The 13,622-nt window shown below is 41.4% G+C and overlaps 1 protein-coding gene across 1 annotated transcript in view; it reads left to right on the top strand.

The window, feature by feature from the left end:
- thsd7aa (thrombospondin, type I, domain containing 7Aa) overlaps positions 1-13,622 on the top strand; it is a 406,075-nt gene that overhangs the window by 212,310 nt on the left and 180,143 nt on the right. Inside the window, exon 5 of the mRNA XM_059972618.1 lies at positions 12,970-13,125. Within this exon, the coding sequence (XP_059828601.1) occupies positions 12,970-13,125 (156 nt within the window). The remainder of the gene's footprint in view (positions 1-12,969; positions 13,126-13,622) is intronic.

The raw sequence follows: 13,622 nt of genomic DNA, 5'->3' as shown, positions 1-13,622 counted from the left end.
CTTTCTTCCACTGCGATCTGTCGGCAGTCAAACCTCTTGCAACTCTGGTGGTGAGGCTGGTCCACTTCTTGATGTTGTCAATCCAGGTTGTCCTCTGTCTGCCTCGGGAGCGGCTTCCTTCTACTCTGCCTTCAAACACAGTACATTCCAGTGTGTCATCAGTTCTTGAGATGTGTCCAAAATAACAAAGTTTCCTTTGGATAACAGTTTCCAAAAGTATTGGTTTCGTGCCAATCTTTTCTGGGATGAATTTGTTGGATCTCCTTTCAATGTCTGATACCCTGAGGATCTGTCTGTATGTCCACATCTCAAGTGCTGTCAACTTCTTTTCATCATCTGCTTTTAGGGTCCATGTTTCACAGCCATATTGGGTTACTGGCCAGACGAGACTCTTGAGGAGGCGTATCTCGGTGTCAGTGCTCACAGATCTAACTTTCCAGATGTTCCAGAGTTTGGTAGCGCTTGTGCGTACCATTGCTAGCCTTCGCCTTATTTCCTCGCTGCATTCTTTTGTGTCATTTAGTTCTGCACCAAGGTATATAAAGGAGGACACTTGTTCGATCTTGTCGTTTCCTATGTAGATGTCAGCTTGAATTGCAGTTTTGCTTATCACCATAACTTTAGACTTTTTTGCCATTTATCAGCAATCCAAATTCAGCAGAGACTTTTGCAATACAGCTCGAGGAAAAAAAGTGGCACTGTTAGTGGAGTCAGAGCCAGAGACCCAGGTTTAATCACAGTCCTACGGTGTACTCTTTGCATGCCCTTCCTGGGACCACATGAGCTTTTCCAGGTGGTCCGTGTTTCCTTCCACCTGCAGAGTCATGCAGGGCGCTAGGTTATTTGGCCATTTGAAATTGCCCCCTGTGGAGGTGAGTGGCAGAATCTCAGGGTAGATGATGAGAATGTGAGGAAAATTAGAAGACAATAGAATTACTGTAAATGGGTGGTTAATAGGCAGTGTGGATTTGGTGGGCCCAAGGGTCTGTTTTAATGCTGTTTGAATCTATAATAGATATGTCTATGATATCTCTATAACAACTTTATAGATTTTCTTTTAAATGGCTGCTGATCTTTAATTACTCAGTTTAAAGTGTCTTAAACCATCACAATGCAACTTGGGCAGAGGTAATATTTTCTGCTTGGACAGTTCAGACTTCTGAACAGCATGCATAGAAAGCCCTCCTGGGTCTTTATTGAAGGATGCTCCATTTATGTTTGCCACCGATTTATAAATTGCTGGATGCCACATCATGTTCGACTGCTGGCAGGCATCGTCAGTTCCATGAACAATACACTGACAGTTAAATTATCCTGAATAAAGGAAGTCATATAAACATTGATATTAATGTAATATTTCAATTTTATCAGCACTGCTAACCAATTTATAAACTAGGTTAATATGTTTGATAAAATCTTGACCATTGAAGTAATACAAGTGTGCTAGGGATTTATTTTATTCAAACAATAAAATTTCAGTTATTTCTTGGTTTGAGTAAAAAAAACAAATAGATTCCACTATATTGTTTGCACAGTGAATAATTTCACTTGCTGCCACACTTGAGATTGTTCAAAAGCAAAGGCTGCCTGTATAATGCTTTACACTGTAGCTCCATCCAGGAGTTCAGATACTATTGATTGCATTGTTTCAGAAAGTGCATTTCTGAAGTAGGGGGGAGTCTAACATTGCCTTACTTCTGCCAGTCGTTGTTGAAACGATAGTTATCTATCATATCCGACAAATACAGGAAACCTGTGCAAGAGATTTTTTAAAGTGGAAGAGCAACTGCACTCACTTTGGCAATTCCACTCTGTCAACCTCAGAAGTCTGGGTACGAACTAGTGTCACAAACTAGGGGCATCTTTGGTTGCTGTGGATGATGATGATCATTAAAGTTTAATAAGCACTGGTGAGCCTTCACTTGGAGTATTGTAAGCAATCTTGCACCCCTTATCTTAGAAAGGATGTGCTGAAACTGGAGCAAGTTCAAAGTAGATTCACAAAAATGATTCCAGGATTGAATGGCTTGTCATATGAGGAGCATCTGATGGCTTTGGGCCTGGATTCACTTGAATTCAGAAGAATGAGGGATGATTTCATTGAAACCTATTGAATGGTGAAAGACCTTGATAGAGTGGATGTGTTCAGAGGATGCTTCCTATGGTGGGAAAGTCTAAGACCAAAGGACACAGCCTCAGAATAGAGGGGCATCCTTTTAGAATGGAGGTGACAAGAAATTTCTTTAGCCAGAGTGTGGTGAATCTGTGGAGTTCTTTGCCACAGGCAACTGTGGAAGCCAAGTCTTTATGTATATTTAAGGTAGAGGTTGATAGATTCTTGATTGGTCTGGGCATGAAGGGATTCACTGAGAAGGCTGGAGGTCGGGTCTGAGAGGAATATTAGATGAGCCATGATGAAATGGCAGACCAGACCCAATGGGCCACATGGCCTAATTCTGCTCCAATACCTTATGATGCTTTGTCCTGGCCTTCGTTCTCCATGGAATATTGCAGTACCGCCTTCCTGGTCATTCAATTTGAGTGCAGATCTCATCTGGCCAGTCTGCCGGAGCTGACTTCACATGCTAGGACATGCATATCCCTTTCTCACCGGAGTATGAGACCGCCAGCTGCCCTCATCTAGTTTAGACCACCTGTCGAAGCAGTGTAACAAGGTGTGGCTGCTGACATATGCAAACAGCTGCTTGGAGCCACAGGTGAGAGCTGAGTGTTCGGGGGTACAAAAGGTGAATGAGCTGCCTAGAGTGGAGATGACAAGCCCCTTCACCACTGCTGCTGCCACTACCTGGACACCCCATACTCCCCACTTTTGAAATTACAGATATATAATTAAGGAATTCTAAAGCAGCGGTCCCCAACCATTTTTGCACTGTGGACTGGTTTAATATTGACAATATTCTTGCGGACTGTCCGACGGGTGGTGGTGGGGGGGTGTTAATCACGACCGGAATATAGGTGAAACTATAAGTCACTTATAAGTGGCTATTACACTCAATTTCATTTCTAAAAGCGTTTATCTAACAGATTTAATATTAAACATACAGCGCATATTTCCCTCACATGAATATAGTGATAAGTCAATTATAAGTCACATGTAAGTCAATAGCATCATAACACTTTAAGTAACGTTTGGATATTAAATACACAGTGCTTATTTTCCTCATATGAACATATAAAATCATTGCAACACTCCAATATCGCTGAATCAGTGGGAGCCCTGGGCTTGTTTCCCTGCAAAAAGACGGTCCCATCGAGGGGTGATGGGAGACAACGATACCCAAAGGAGGTTCCTATGTCCAGTCTATTCCACAATTCAGTTTTCATTGCATTCATTACTGAAAACCCTGCTTTGCAGAGATATGGTGTTGGAAATGGAAGCAACATTTTCAGTGCTTTCATAGCTATCTCAGGATATTCAGCCCTGACTTTGATCCAGAATTCCGGCAGAGATGCTATGTCAAACATACTTTTCAGCCCACCATCATTTACAACCTCGAGGAGTTGATTTTCTTCCCGTGCTGACATGGATGATTCACCGGGGACATTCACAAATGGGTCATGGACCAGCTGTGATTGTGCACCAGCTGTGAGAAGGATGGTACAGCCTCAGTCTCTATGAATATCCCAACTAATGTTGGGAACATGTCAAATATGCCCCTGTCCGCTCACCGTCCCCGCAGATCCAGTTTGGCTTTGAAAGCAGACACTTTATCTGCCACTTGAAGACAGTTGTCATTCTCCCCTGAAGTGACAAATTGAGTTCATTGAGCAGGTTGAAGATGTCACACAGATAAGCGAGTTTTGCTATCCACTCCTTGTCACTGAAGTTTTTGCCAGTGGTGACTTTTCCTGAAATAAATCTTTGTAGCTGCTCTCTTAACTCAAGAACCCTGGCCAGGACTCTTCCCCTTGATAGCCACCTGACTTCAGTGTGAAAGAAAAAGCATTTGTGCTCTGCATCCATTTCCTCACAAAGCTGCTCAAACAGATGTGAGTTCAGGGCTTTTGCTTTGATGTGATTGATAACTTCAACAACGTCACTCAATACGCTGTTAAGATCAGGTGACATTTTTCAGCTAGCCAGCATTTCCCTGTGTATGACACAGTGTGTAGACTGGCATTCAGGAGCAACCTCTTTGACTCGGGTAATGAAACCAGACAGCCGTCCAGTCATAGCTGCAGCCCCGTCTGTGCATATTCCAACACAGAATGACCAGTCCAGTTTGCCTGACATGTAGTCATTCAAAGACTTGAATAGTTCTGCCCCCAGTTGTGTTAGTTGGCAGCGGCAGTGCACACAACATATCCTCCTGCACGTCGTCTTGAAATATATATCACACATAAACCAGCAGTATTGCCTTGTTGTTGACATCAGTAGACTTGTCGACCTGGATAGCATACCATGGTGACTCGTTAAGCCGTTCCAACAGCTGTGCTTCGATGTCCTCCGCTATGTTATCGACTCTCCTTGAAACTGTAGTAGCTGAAAGAGAAACTTGTGCCTTCTTGTTAGCTGCAGCTTACAACAAACAGTTCACGGCACATGTCCTTGGCACCAACAGTGAAAGGCTTCTTAGCAATATGGCTAGCCACTAAGTACGATGCTCTCAGAGCAGCAGCATTTGTGGAAGTAGTGGCTCTCAGTACTTGCTTCTATCCTGCTTGCTCACGTTTTTTTCCACTCAAAAAACTCAACAGGTTTGTCTTTAAGTGCAGGGTGCTTGGACTCAAGGTGCTGAAGCAGTTTTGAGGGCTTCATTGCCTCATTAGTCAGCTTGCCTCTACATATCACACACGGGGGCTTGGAGCATGCGAGTCACCAGTTACAATAAAGCCATATCTTATGTACGACTTGTCATATTTTCTGTTGAAGAAAGCTTTCTTTTTTTTTTTGCAGTCTTGGCCTCAGCTGTCCCTGCATTATCATCATCATTAGGCCTTTAATGTCCCCTACCACCTCTTCCAAAAAAACTCTCAAGCAACATTTGTTTTTCACTCATACTGACTGATGACCTTGTGTGTGTAATGACCTCGTGTGCGTTCAAGTTCAACAGTGGGCATGACAGGGAATGAGGAAAGGTGCAGCTAACTCATATTGTTTCACATCGCCAAATCATATTGTTTCCTCACAGCCCGGTAGCACATGCTTTGCGGCCCAGTACCAGTTCATAGCCCAGTGGTTGAGGACCACTTTTCTAAAGCGTATTTTGTTTGAATTAATTTAAGTAATTGAAATTTTAAAATAGGTGTTCCCCTAACATTATTTTGAAACAGTTGAGTTATTTGAGGATGAAGATCAGACTGAAAACTGCTGAAGCTGAAAATCTGCATGACTTGTTCATTGATAGAAGCTAAAAATGCAAGAAAAATTCTCACAGATCAGTCAGCATCAGTAGAAAGAGGGAATATTTCAGAAAGATGACCCTACACGTTTCTATGTAACAAATGTAACTACTCTACAGCAATAAAATCTTTGTAGATATTTGAGCTGTGTATGTGTGGTGACCATCTCAGCGGCAGTACAGGGTTAGCTTTACTTCCATGAAACCTCCTTAACTCTAAGAATCTTAAAACAGTAGGAATTAATAGTGTAGAAGTCCTGGCTGTGTCACTGGTACAGGCAAAGGCATGAATTTGAGAATTTCAGTGCAGTCCTGCGCTTTGCTTATGTGCGGTTTAGGATTAATCACTCATTAGAATGGGCCTTGACTTTGAAAGTTATGTAAGCAATGTGACAAAGAATCAGTTGTTTATTGACTAATACTGTTTCCAATGAAGAATATTCACTTTTTCACTCAATGTTAAATGTTACCCAGCTGTAACTTAATTACATTCATTAATTTAGAATGATGCAAACAAACAATTTCCCCAGGTCATACTTGATTCACTCTCTCCTCTTCACTTAAGCGTTTTTTCCCTTCCACCAACAACCTCCACCCACACCGCTGTGTCTGTGCAACAACATATCAATTAAAATAAAAGCACGCACGCGGGAGATTGCTTTAACTGGTGTATTGACAATGTAACAAGTGAGAGAGAACGAGAAAAGAAAAAGGAATGTGCATGCATAGACAACAGATCATATGTCGTGCTAAGGGTAGTCAATCCTCTTTAAAAAAAATAGATACATACATTACCCTTCCTCCCCCTTTAGATTAATATCATATAAGACCATAGGTACAAAACATTCAATTTCCCTTTCACAAACTATATTCAAGTAAACATGCTTTCACCATAACAATCCATAACTAACTTCGCAACTCTAAAGATTCAGTCTTTTGAGTGGAGCTCTGCTTCTTTCTAGATAGTGCCCCTGGAGCTGTGGAACGGCATCAGGTTTGGCAGGTTTCTTATCGAAGGCAGTGCTCTCGGTTTCCGGTGTCCCGTTGCTGTCAGTGACACGATCATCACTGAGATGAAAGTCTGGTGGCTGTAATCTGGACGCAATCAACTCAGGTGTGCTCTTCGGTCCAACATCCACTTTAGTGATCCAGTTCCTGCAGCTACCCTACAGGATGTCCACTTGTCTTCTCACTAATCACGCGCTTGGGCTTCCTGTTCAACATTGAAGCTCCTTGCTGATTCATTTGTGACTACTTGAACTGTTTATTCTCCACTTTCCTCCATAAATCTGATTTCAGGAGGTTTAAGCAAGATCTCAGATTCCTGCTCATGAGCAGCATTGCAGGTGTTTGACTTGTTGTCGTATTAACATGGTTCCAAAACACAAAAAACAGTTGCCCACCTTGTGCTGTAGGGAAATATCCTCCTTGTCCGCAGCTTTAATGGACTTTCTAGAGGTTTGGATAAGCCTTTCTGCTAATTCATCCGTTGCTGATTGTGAGGAAGTGACTTGAAATGTCCAATGCCATTTTTCTTCATGAACAGTCGGAATTCTTCTGACATACATTGTGGCCTGTTGTCATTCACAAATTGTCTTGGTAAATTGTTTCTGGCAAAAGTCCTCAGAGTGAAGACAAACTTTGCTGAGGTGGATGACTCCATTGGTATAACTTCCAGCCACTTCGAATGAGCATCTGCAGCGATCAGAAACATGGAGTCCATGAATGGCCCAGAAAAGTCGATATGTATTCTTTGCCATGGTAACAACAGCCACTCCCACAGGTGTAACAAAACTTGTGGGGGTGCATTTTGTATTTTTTGGCATCACAAACAGCTTTTAGTCAAGTTTCAATCTGTTTATCTATTCCCTCCTCAAACATCTTCTCATTACATTACGCAGCTGTGCCATTCTCTGGTTAGTGCTAACATTTGGACTGCATTTTTCTGTTAATGTCACATTAAGAGCTTTGATTGAGTGCCGGTCTAGTTGGATCTTCTTGACCATTCACATCCAAAAAGTGCTGGCCCTCCACTTATCAAAATATTAAGTTTTAACTGTTGTGTTTGGTGCATTTAGTTTCAGTTTGACTTTGGGAGATACTTTTTCATCTGTGTAAGTCTATAACATCTCTGAGGTCTTATCTTATGGTATCTTAGAAAACAGTCTGTTGTAGCTGATCTGAAATTATAGATGAAGTTGATCCTGTATCCAGCTCCATTTTCAGTTTTACACCAGACACATCTATTGTGACCCATATTATATTGTGATCTGCTTCAGTAATACTAAGCATGACAGTTCACCTTTGTCAAACTCTATGTTGTTTGGTTCTGTTTTACAATCAGTAACTTTATGCCCTATAATGAATAAATTTTTTTTGGGCTTCGAGTCAAGTACAGTACCTATTTTAACCGATATTTTGATAACAAACATGGCCATCTTTATCGGGGATGATGCCTGGCCATGTCTAGTCCAGTGGTATGTATACCCCTAGTAAACACAAAGTACACTGCAGATGCTGTGGTCAAATCAACACGTACAAGCAAACTGGATGAACTCAGCAGGTCGGGCAGCATCCATTGAAACGAGCAGTCAACGTTTCGGGCCGAGACCCTTCGTTAGGACTGAAGAAGGAGGGGGCAGGGGCCCTATAAAGAAGTTGGGTGGGGAGGGTGGAAGGTGCCAGTTGAAAAACCAATCAGAGGAAAGATCAAGGGGTGGGGAAGGGAAAGCAGGGAGGGGATAGGCAGGAGAGGTGAAGAAAGAATGTAAGGGGAAAGCACTATGGGTAGTAGAAGAAGGCAGAATATTGAGAGAGGTGATAGGCAGCTAGAAGAGGAGACAGAATGAAAGTGGGATGGGGGAAGGGAGAGGGAGGGAATTACCAGAAGTTGGAGAATTCGATGTTCATACCAAGGGGCTGGAGACTACCCAGATGGTATATGAGGTGTTGCTCCTCCAACCTGAGTTTGGCCTCATTATGGCAGTAGAGGAGGCCATGTGTGGACATATCCGAATGGGAATGTGAAGCAGAGTTGAAGTGGGTGGCAACCGGGAGATCCTGTCTGTTGTGGCGGACAGAGTGGACGTGCTCAACGAAATGGTCCCCCGATCTGCGTCGGGTCGCTTCTAGCTTCCTATCACCTCTCTCATGATTCTACCTTCTCCTACTACCCATAGTGCTTTCCCCTTACATTCCTTCTTCACCTCTCCTGCCTATCCCCTCCTTCTTCAGTCCTGACGAAGGGTCTCGGCCCGAAACATTAACTGCTCCTTTCAGCAAATGCTGCCCAACCTGCTGAGTTCCTCCAGGTTGTTTGTGTGAGTTGATTTGACCACAGCATCTGCAGTGTACTTTGTGTTTACTATAGTTTAACTAGTGACACCTCGAATACAGTGCAGCTATGAGTTCAGAAGGCTAATGGCTTTGGACTCTTGTTTCTCATTTCTAACCCTTTCTTGTTTCTCATTCTAATCATTCTTGTTTTTGTGCATCATAGTCTCCTGCCTGATGGTAGAAAGACAAAGAGGATGCTGGATGGACGGGGAGATCCTTTATAATACTAAGTGCCCTGCGTTTACAGCACTCCTGATAAATGTCCCCGATGGATAGCAGGGAAGTCCCTATGATCCTCTTAGGTGTTCTCGCAGTCCTTTGTAGGAACTTAAGGTTCAAAGCTCGACTGCTCCCATACCAGATGGAGATGCAACGTGTCAGGACTCCCTCAATGGTGCTCCTGTAAAGCACAATTAAGATGTGTGGGGTGGGGGTAAAAAGTCTTGCTTGCCTCAGTCTTCTTGGGAGGTGGAGATCCTGCTGTTCAGGGAGGTGATATTAAGGGACTGGGTGAGGTCATCCATGATGTGAACACTCGGGAACATGGTGCTGGTATCTTGCTCCACAGAGAAGCTTTGTATTCACAGAGGGGAATAGTTAGTCTGCACCTTCCTGAAGTCCACAATTACTTCCTTAGTCTTCTCCACATTCAAGCTTGGGTCGTTCTTCGCACACCAATCCACTAGACGCTTCACTTCCTCTCTATAATCCGACTCATCATCGTTCTTGATACGACTAACCACCGTTGCACCATCTGCAAACTTGATGACACAGTTTGAGCTGGATCCTATGATACAGTAACGCCTCAGCTGTGTGAAAAGCAGTGGGATGAGTGCACAGCCTTGGGGAGCACCTATGCTCACTGTAATTTGACTAAAGATGTTGCTGCCTACATGGACCGACTGTGGTCTTACTGTTAAGAAGTCCATATCCAATTGCAGAGGGAGGTGTTGCAATCCAGTGAGGACAGTTGTCCCACCAGTTTCTGGGGTATGATGGTGTTGAACACCGAACTGAAGCCTATAAACAGCAGTCTGGCATATGAGACCCAATTTTCCAGCTTTCCATTTTACAACTGACCAATTTTTCTACACACCTGCTCCTCAAGTTCCTACTGACAATTTGGGTGAGGGGAGGTAGGAGTGTCTATAGCACTACCCCACTGGAGTGACCATCCCCTTGTTTCTAAGTTCTGTCCATGACACAACTGTTGTTGATAGAATCTCAGATGGTGACAAGAAGGTGTACAGCAGTGAGGTAGATCAGCTAGTTGAGTGATGCCACAACAACAACCTTGCACTCAACATCAGTAAGATCAAGGAACTGATTGTGAACTTCAAGAAGGGGAAGTCGAGGGAACATCCACCAATCCTCATTGTGGGGTCAGCAATGAAAAAGGTGAGCATTTTCAAGATCCTTGGTGTCAGCATTTCTGAAGATTTATCCTGGGCCCAACACACTGGTGTAGTTACAAAGCAGGGACAGCGGTGACTATATTTCATTAGGAGTTTGAGGAAATTTGATATGTTACCAAAGACTCTTGCAAATATCTACAGATGTACTGTGGAGAGCATTCAAATTGGTTGCATCACTGTCTGCTATCAAGGGGCACTGCTCAGGATTGTAGAGTGTTTCAGACTCAGCCGGCTCCATTATGGGTGATAGCCTCCCCTTCATCGAGGCCATTTTCAAAACACGATGCCTCAAAAAGGCAGCATCTATTATTAAGGTCCCGTACCCACCAGGATATGATCTCTTCTCATTGCTGCATCAGAGAGGAGGTATAAGAGCGTAAAGACACCTCATGTAGGAGGAGCATTCCACTCTCTGAACTGCAATCCCACTTATACCAAATCAGGTATCCGGTGTGAACAGTAAAAATAAAGCTTGCCTCTGCCCCTTCACCAAAGCCATAACTTTCCAACCTATGCTCCTGAAAGATCACAGCACTTAGCCTTACAGTACCTTCTTCTTTATTGGATACAGTACCCTCCCAGTAACCATTCAACAAGCCTTTACAATGGCCCCAATAAATGGCGACTCTTTGCATGTAGCTCCAATAGACATCATCAAATATTCCCATTTAGGACTACTACAGCAGAAATCCACCTTCACAGCCACGGGTACTTTAGTCAGCAGCATTGTTTTAAAATGTTTCGGGTTGCGAATGCAGCCCTTTAATAAGAGAACGAAAACGGGACAGTGCGCTGCTGTACAGCTACTTTTGAAACACCGAGGCCTTAAAATCTCACTACCAATTATCCTGTAGGCAAATGTACCAGAGGGGCATCAAGGACTGCTATGTATTTGCTTCATGGAGTCTTGCCTTATTTACCTGAGACAAATTCATCCCATCCCATAAAATGAAACAGTAAAAATCCACTGTTCTTGCAAACTAGGGACATTAGTGTTGCTGGAATGGCAGAATCTTGAAACCTTTGGATAATACACTTATTACAGACCCATGCTTTTATTTAAATTGGTAAATTGGCTTATTATTGTCCAAGGTACTCATTACAACAGTGCACTGATTGTATATAGTAAAACAATAAACAGAGTGCAGAATAAAGTCTTATGGTTATCGAGGTGAAAGGTCAAATGAGGTAGATTGTGCGGTCAAGAGTCCATTTTTATCATTCTGCATTATTTTTGAGTGTAACAAGGTACAATAAATAAAAATTCTAGTTAACTTCATAAATCTAATAGAATCACAGGAAACAATTCTCTGGAGACAAAGGCATGCAGGAAACAGAACACAGTGAGTTTAAAGGGAAAGAGGAAACAGAAAACATCACCAAGTGGGCCAGATGCCCAAGCATCAGGATTTCTGAATAATCAGCCCATAAATTATTGAAGTTTTATTGCATTTTGTTACGTTTTGCAGCAGCAGTACAATACAATGCATAAAAAATTACTATAAATTACACAGAATATATACAAGTAAATAAGTAGCACAGTAAAAGAGGGCAAAAATGTGATTAACTGGCATATCTGTTCTCAATTCTGGTTATTGGAGTCAATATAACAATTGTTCTAAAAATAATTATTCTTAGAAAACATTTGCCTATACAGGCTACAAATCTACATATACACTTAGAGGCCACTTTATCATGTACATCCTGTACCTAATAAAGGTCCACTGAGTCTATGCTTTAGTATTATGTGTCCTACAACATGATGCATGACTCAAGGATTTTTAATTCTAATTACTTACATTTCCCTATAGGAATAGGGCAGTTCTCCACTTTTCTAATGTGATTACATAGCATCAGTCTTGTATTATCAGTTTTGTTTATGGCTTCAACAATTATTCTGTCAGAGTAGCACAACTGGTCAAGGGAATGTTACAATGGCATATGTATCTTAGACCATAATTTCTTGGACTTTTTGTGTAACATTAATCAATAATTTGGGACTTTTGGTCATACAGCATAAGTATTATTTTCAATTACTGCTCTAGTTTGGAAATTGCAAATGGGCAAGAGTGCATGAAATGTTGTAATTTCAGTGCACAATTGAATATTTTACCATGCCTTTGGTGACACACCAATACTTTGCCTTTTTGAAACATCCAGAGTCATAAAAAGCACTCTAGGAAATCTTGCATTTATATAATAAGTTTCATCTATAATAAAATACTTCTCAGCTTTGGCAGTATGGTCAATTTTATAATGTTTGTTCGAACATACAGTACAAGTTTAATTTGCTTATGTTTTGTTGAAGCCCTTTGAGACCAAAAGCAAGGACTTCCCTATGAACAGTGAAGAGAGAAGGTGGTATAAGACTTCTCAAACCTTATTCTTCCTTTTCCTAACTGATTTTGTTGCATGTTTTGAGCATTCCGAGTGGGCTCTAAGCTTCCTACTCCATTTTCAGAAACTCTTGAGGCATTTATATGCAAATAAGACAAAATTTGCATTTCTTGATTATATTAAATAATAACTAAAAGTACATGATGGTGGAAAATGGTGAGATAGATGAATTATTGCACTGTTAAGATAAGTTGAGGTAATGGTATTTTCTCCATTATTCTTCCAGTAAGGAGATACACTGGTCATGAACAATTTCTTTAAAGGGAATTTTAGCAATCCAATTTCTCCAAAAACATCAAACAAACATACCACAAATAAAATCAAGAGGTTATTACTCATCGTTCAGAGTACTCTGCAAAGAATGATTTACTTCAGTATGCTCCAGTTATTAAATGAGACATTTTACATGTTACACCTAATGTATAAATTAACAAAAATTTTTTTGTTTATGTTTTCAGCTTCAAAACCTGTTGACAGCAAGTTGTGCACTGGAGCCACACCAAACACTACACAAATGTGTCAGATTGCATGTCCAATTGAATGTGAAGTATCATCTTGGTCAGCCTGGGGACCATGTACCTATGAAAACTGTCAAGATCCACAGGGAAAGAAAGGTGAGTTGAATCTCAATTTGAGTTGCATATTGGCAGACAAAGGTTTTGAACTATTTCTTATTATTCAAAGAATTCAGGTCAATTGAGGAAGTGGATATTACTAAACAATAGTTTTTGAATTTATATTTAGGGTTTCTTTAGTGTTCTTTTTCTCTGTACTATTTTTTATGGTGGATCTCTGTGCAATAAATTTAACAAAATTCAGATGTTTTTAATGAAAAGTAATTAACATTTCCTATCAGCCGCAGCACAGAGGAAATCACCTCATTTAGGATCTGCATTGCAATTTTTTTTGAGATCGGAATAATGGAAGAGTTAGGCTCAATATGAAGTATTTTGTTCAGACTGTTTTCAAAGGCTATAGATGTTTTTCATTAATTTTAATACAATGTAATCGAATGCACTGATGAAATTTTAAAAAGATGCAAATGTTAGACACAAGAGGTTCTGCAGATGCTGATAATCTTCAGCAACAAGCACAAAATGCTTCAGAAACT

Source organism: Hypanus sabinus, chromosome 6 (assembly GCF_030144855.1).
Source record: "Hypanus sabinus isolate sHypSab1 chromosome 6, sHypSab1.hap1, whole genome shotgun sequence".
In the NCBI taxonomy this organism is placed as follows: Eukaryota; Metazoa; Chordata; class Chondrichthyes; order Myliobatiformes; family Dasyatidae; genus Hypanus; species Hypanus sabinus.
The sequence above is the reverse complement of the archived record's forward strand: the minus strand, read 5'-3'. Positions and strand labels throughout refer to the sequence as shown.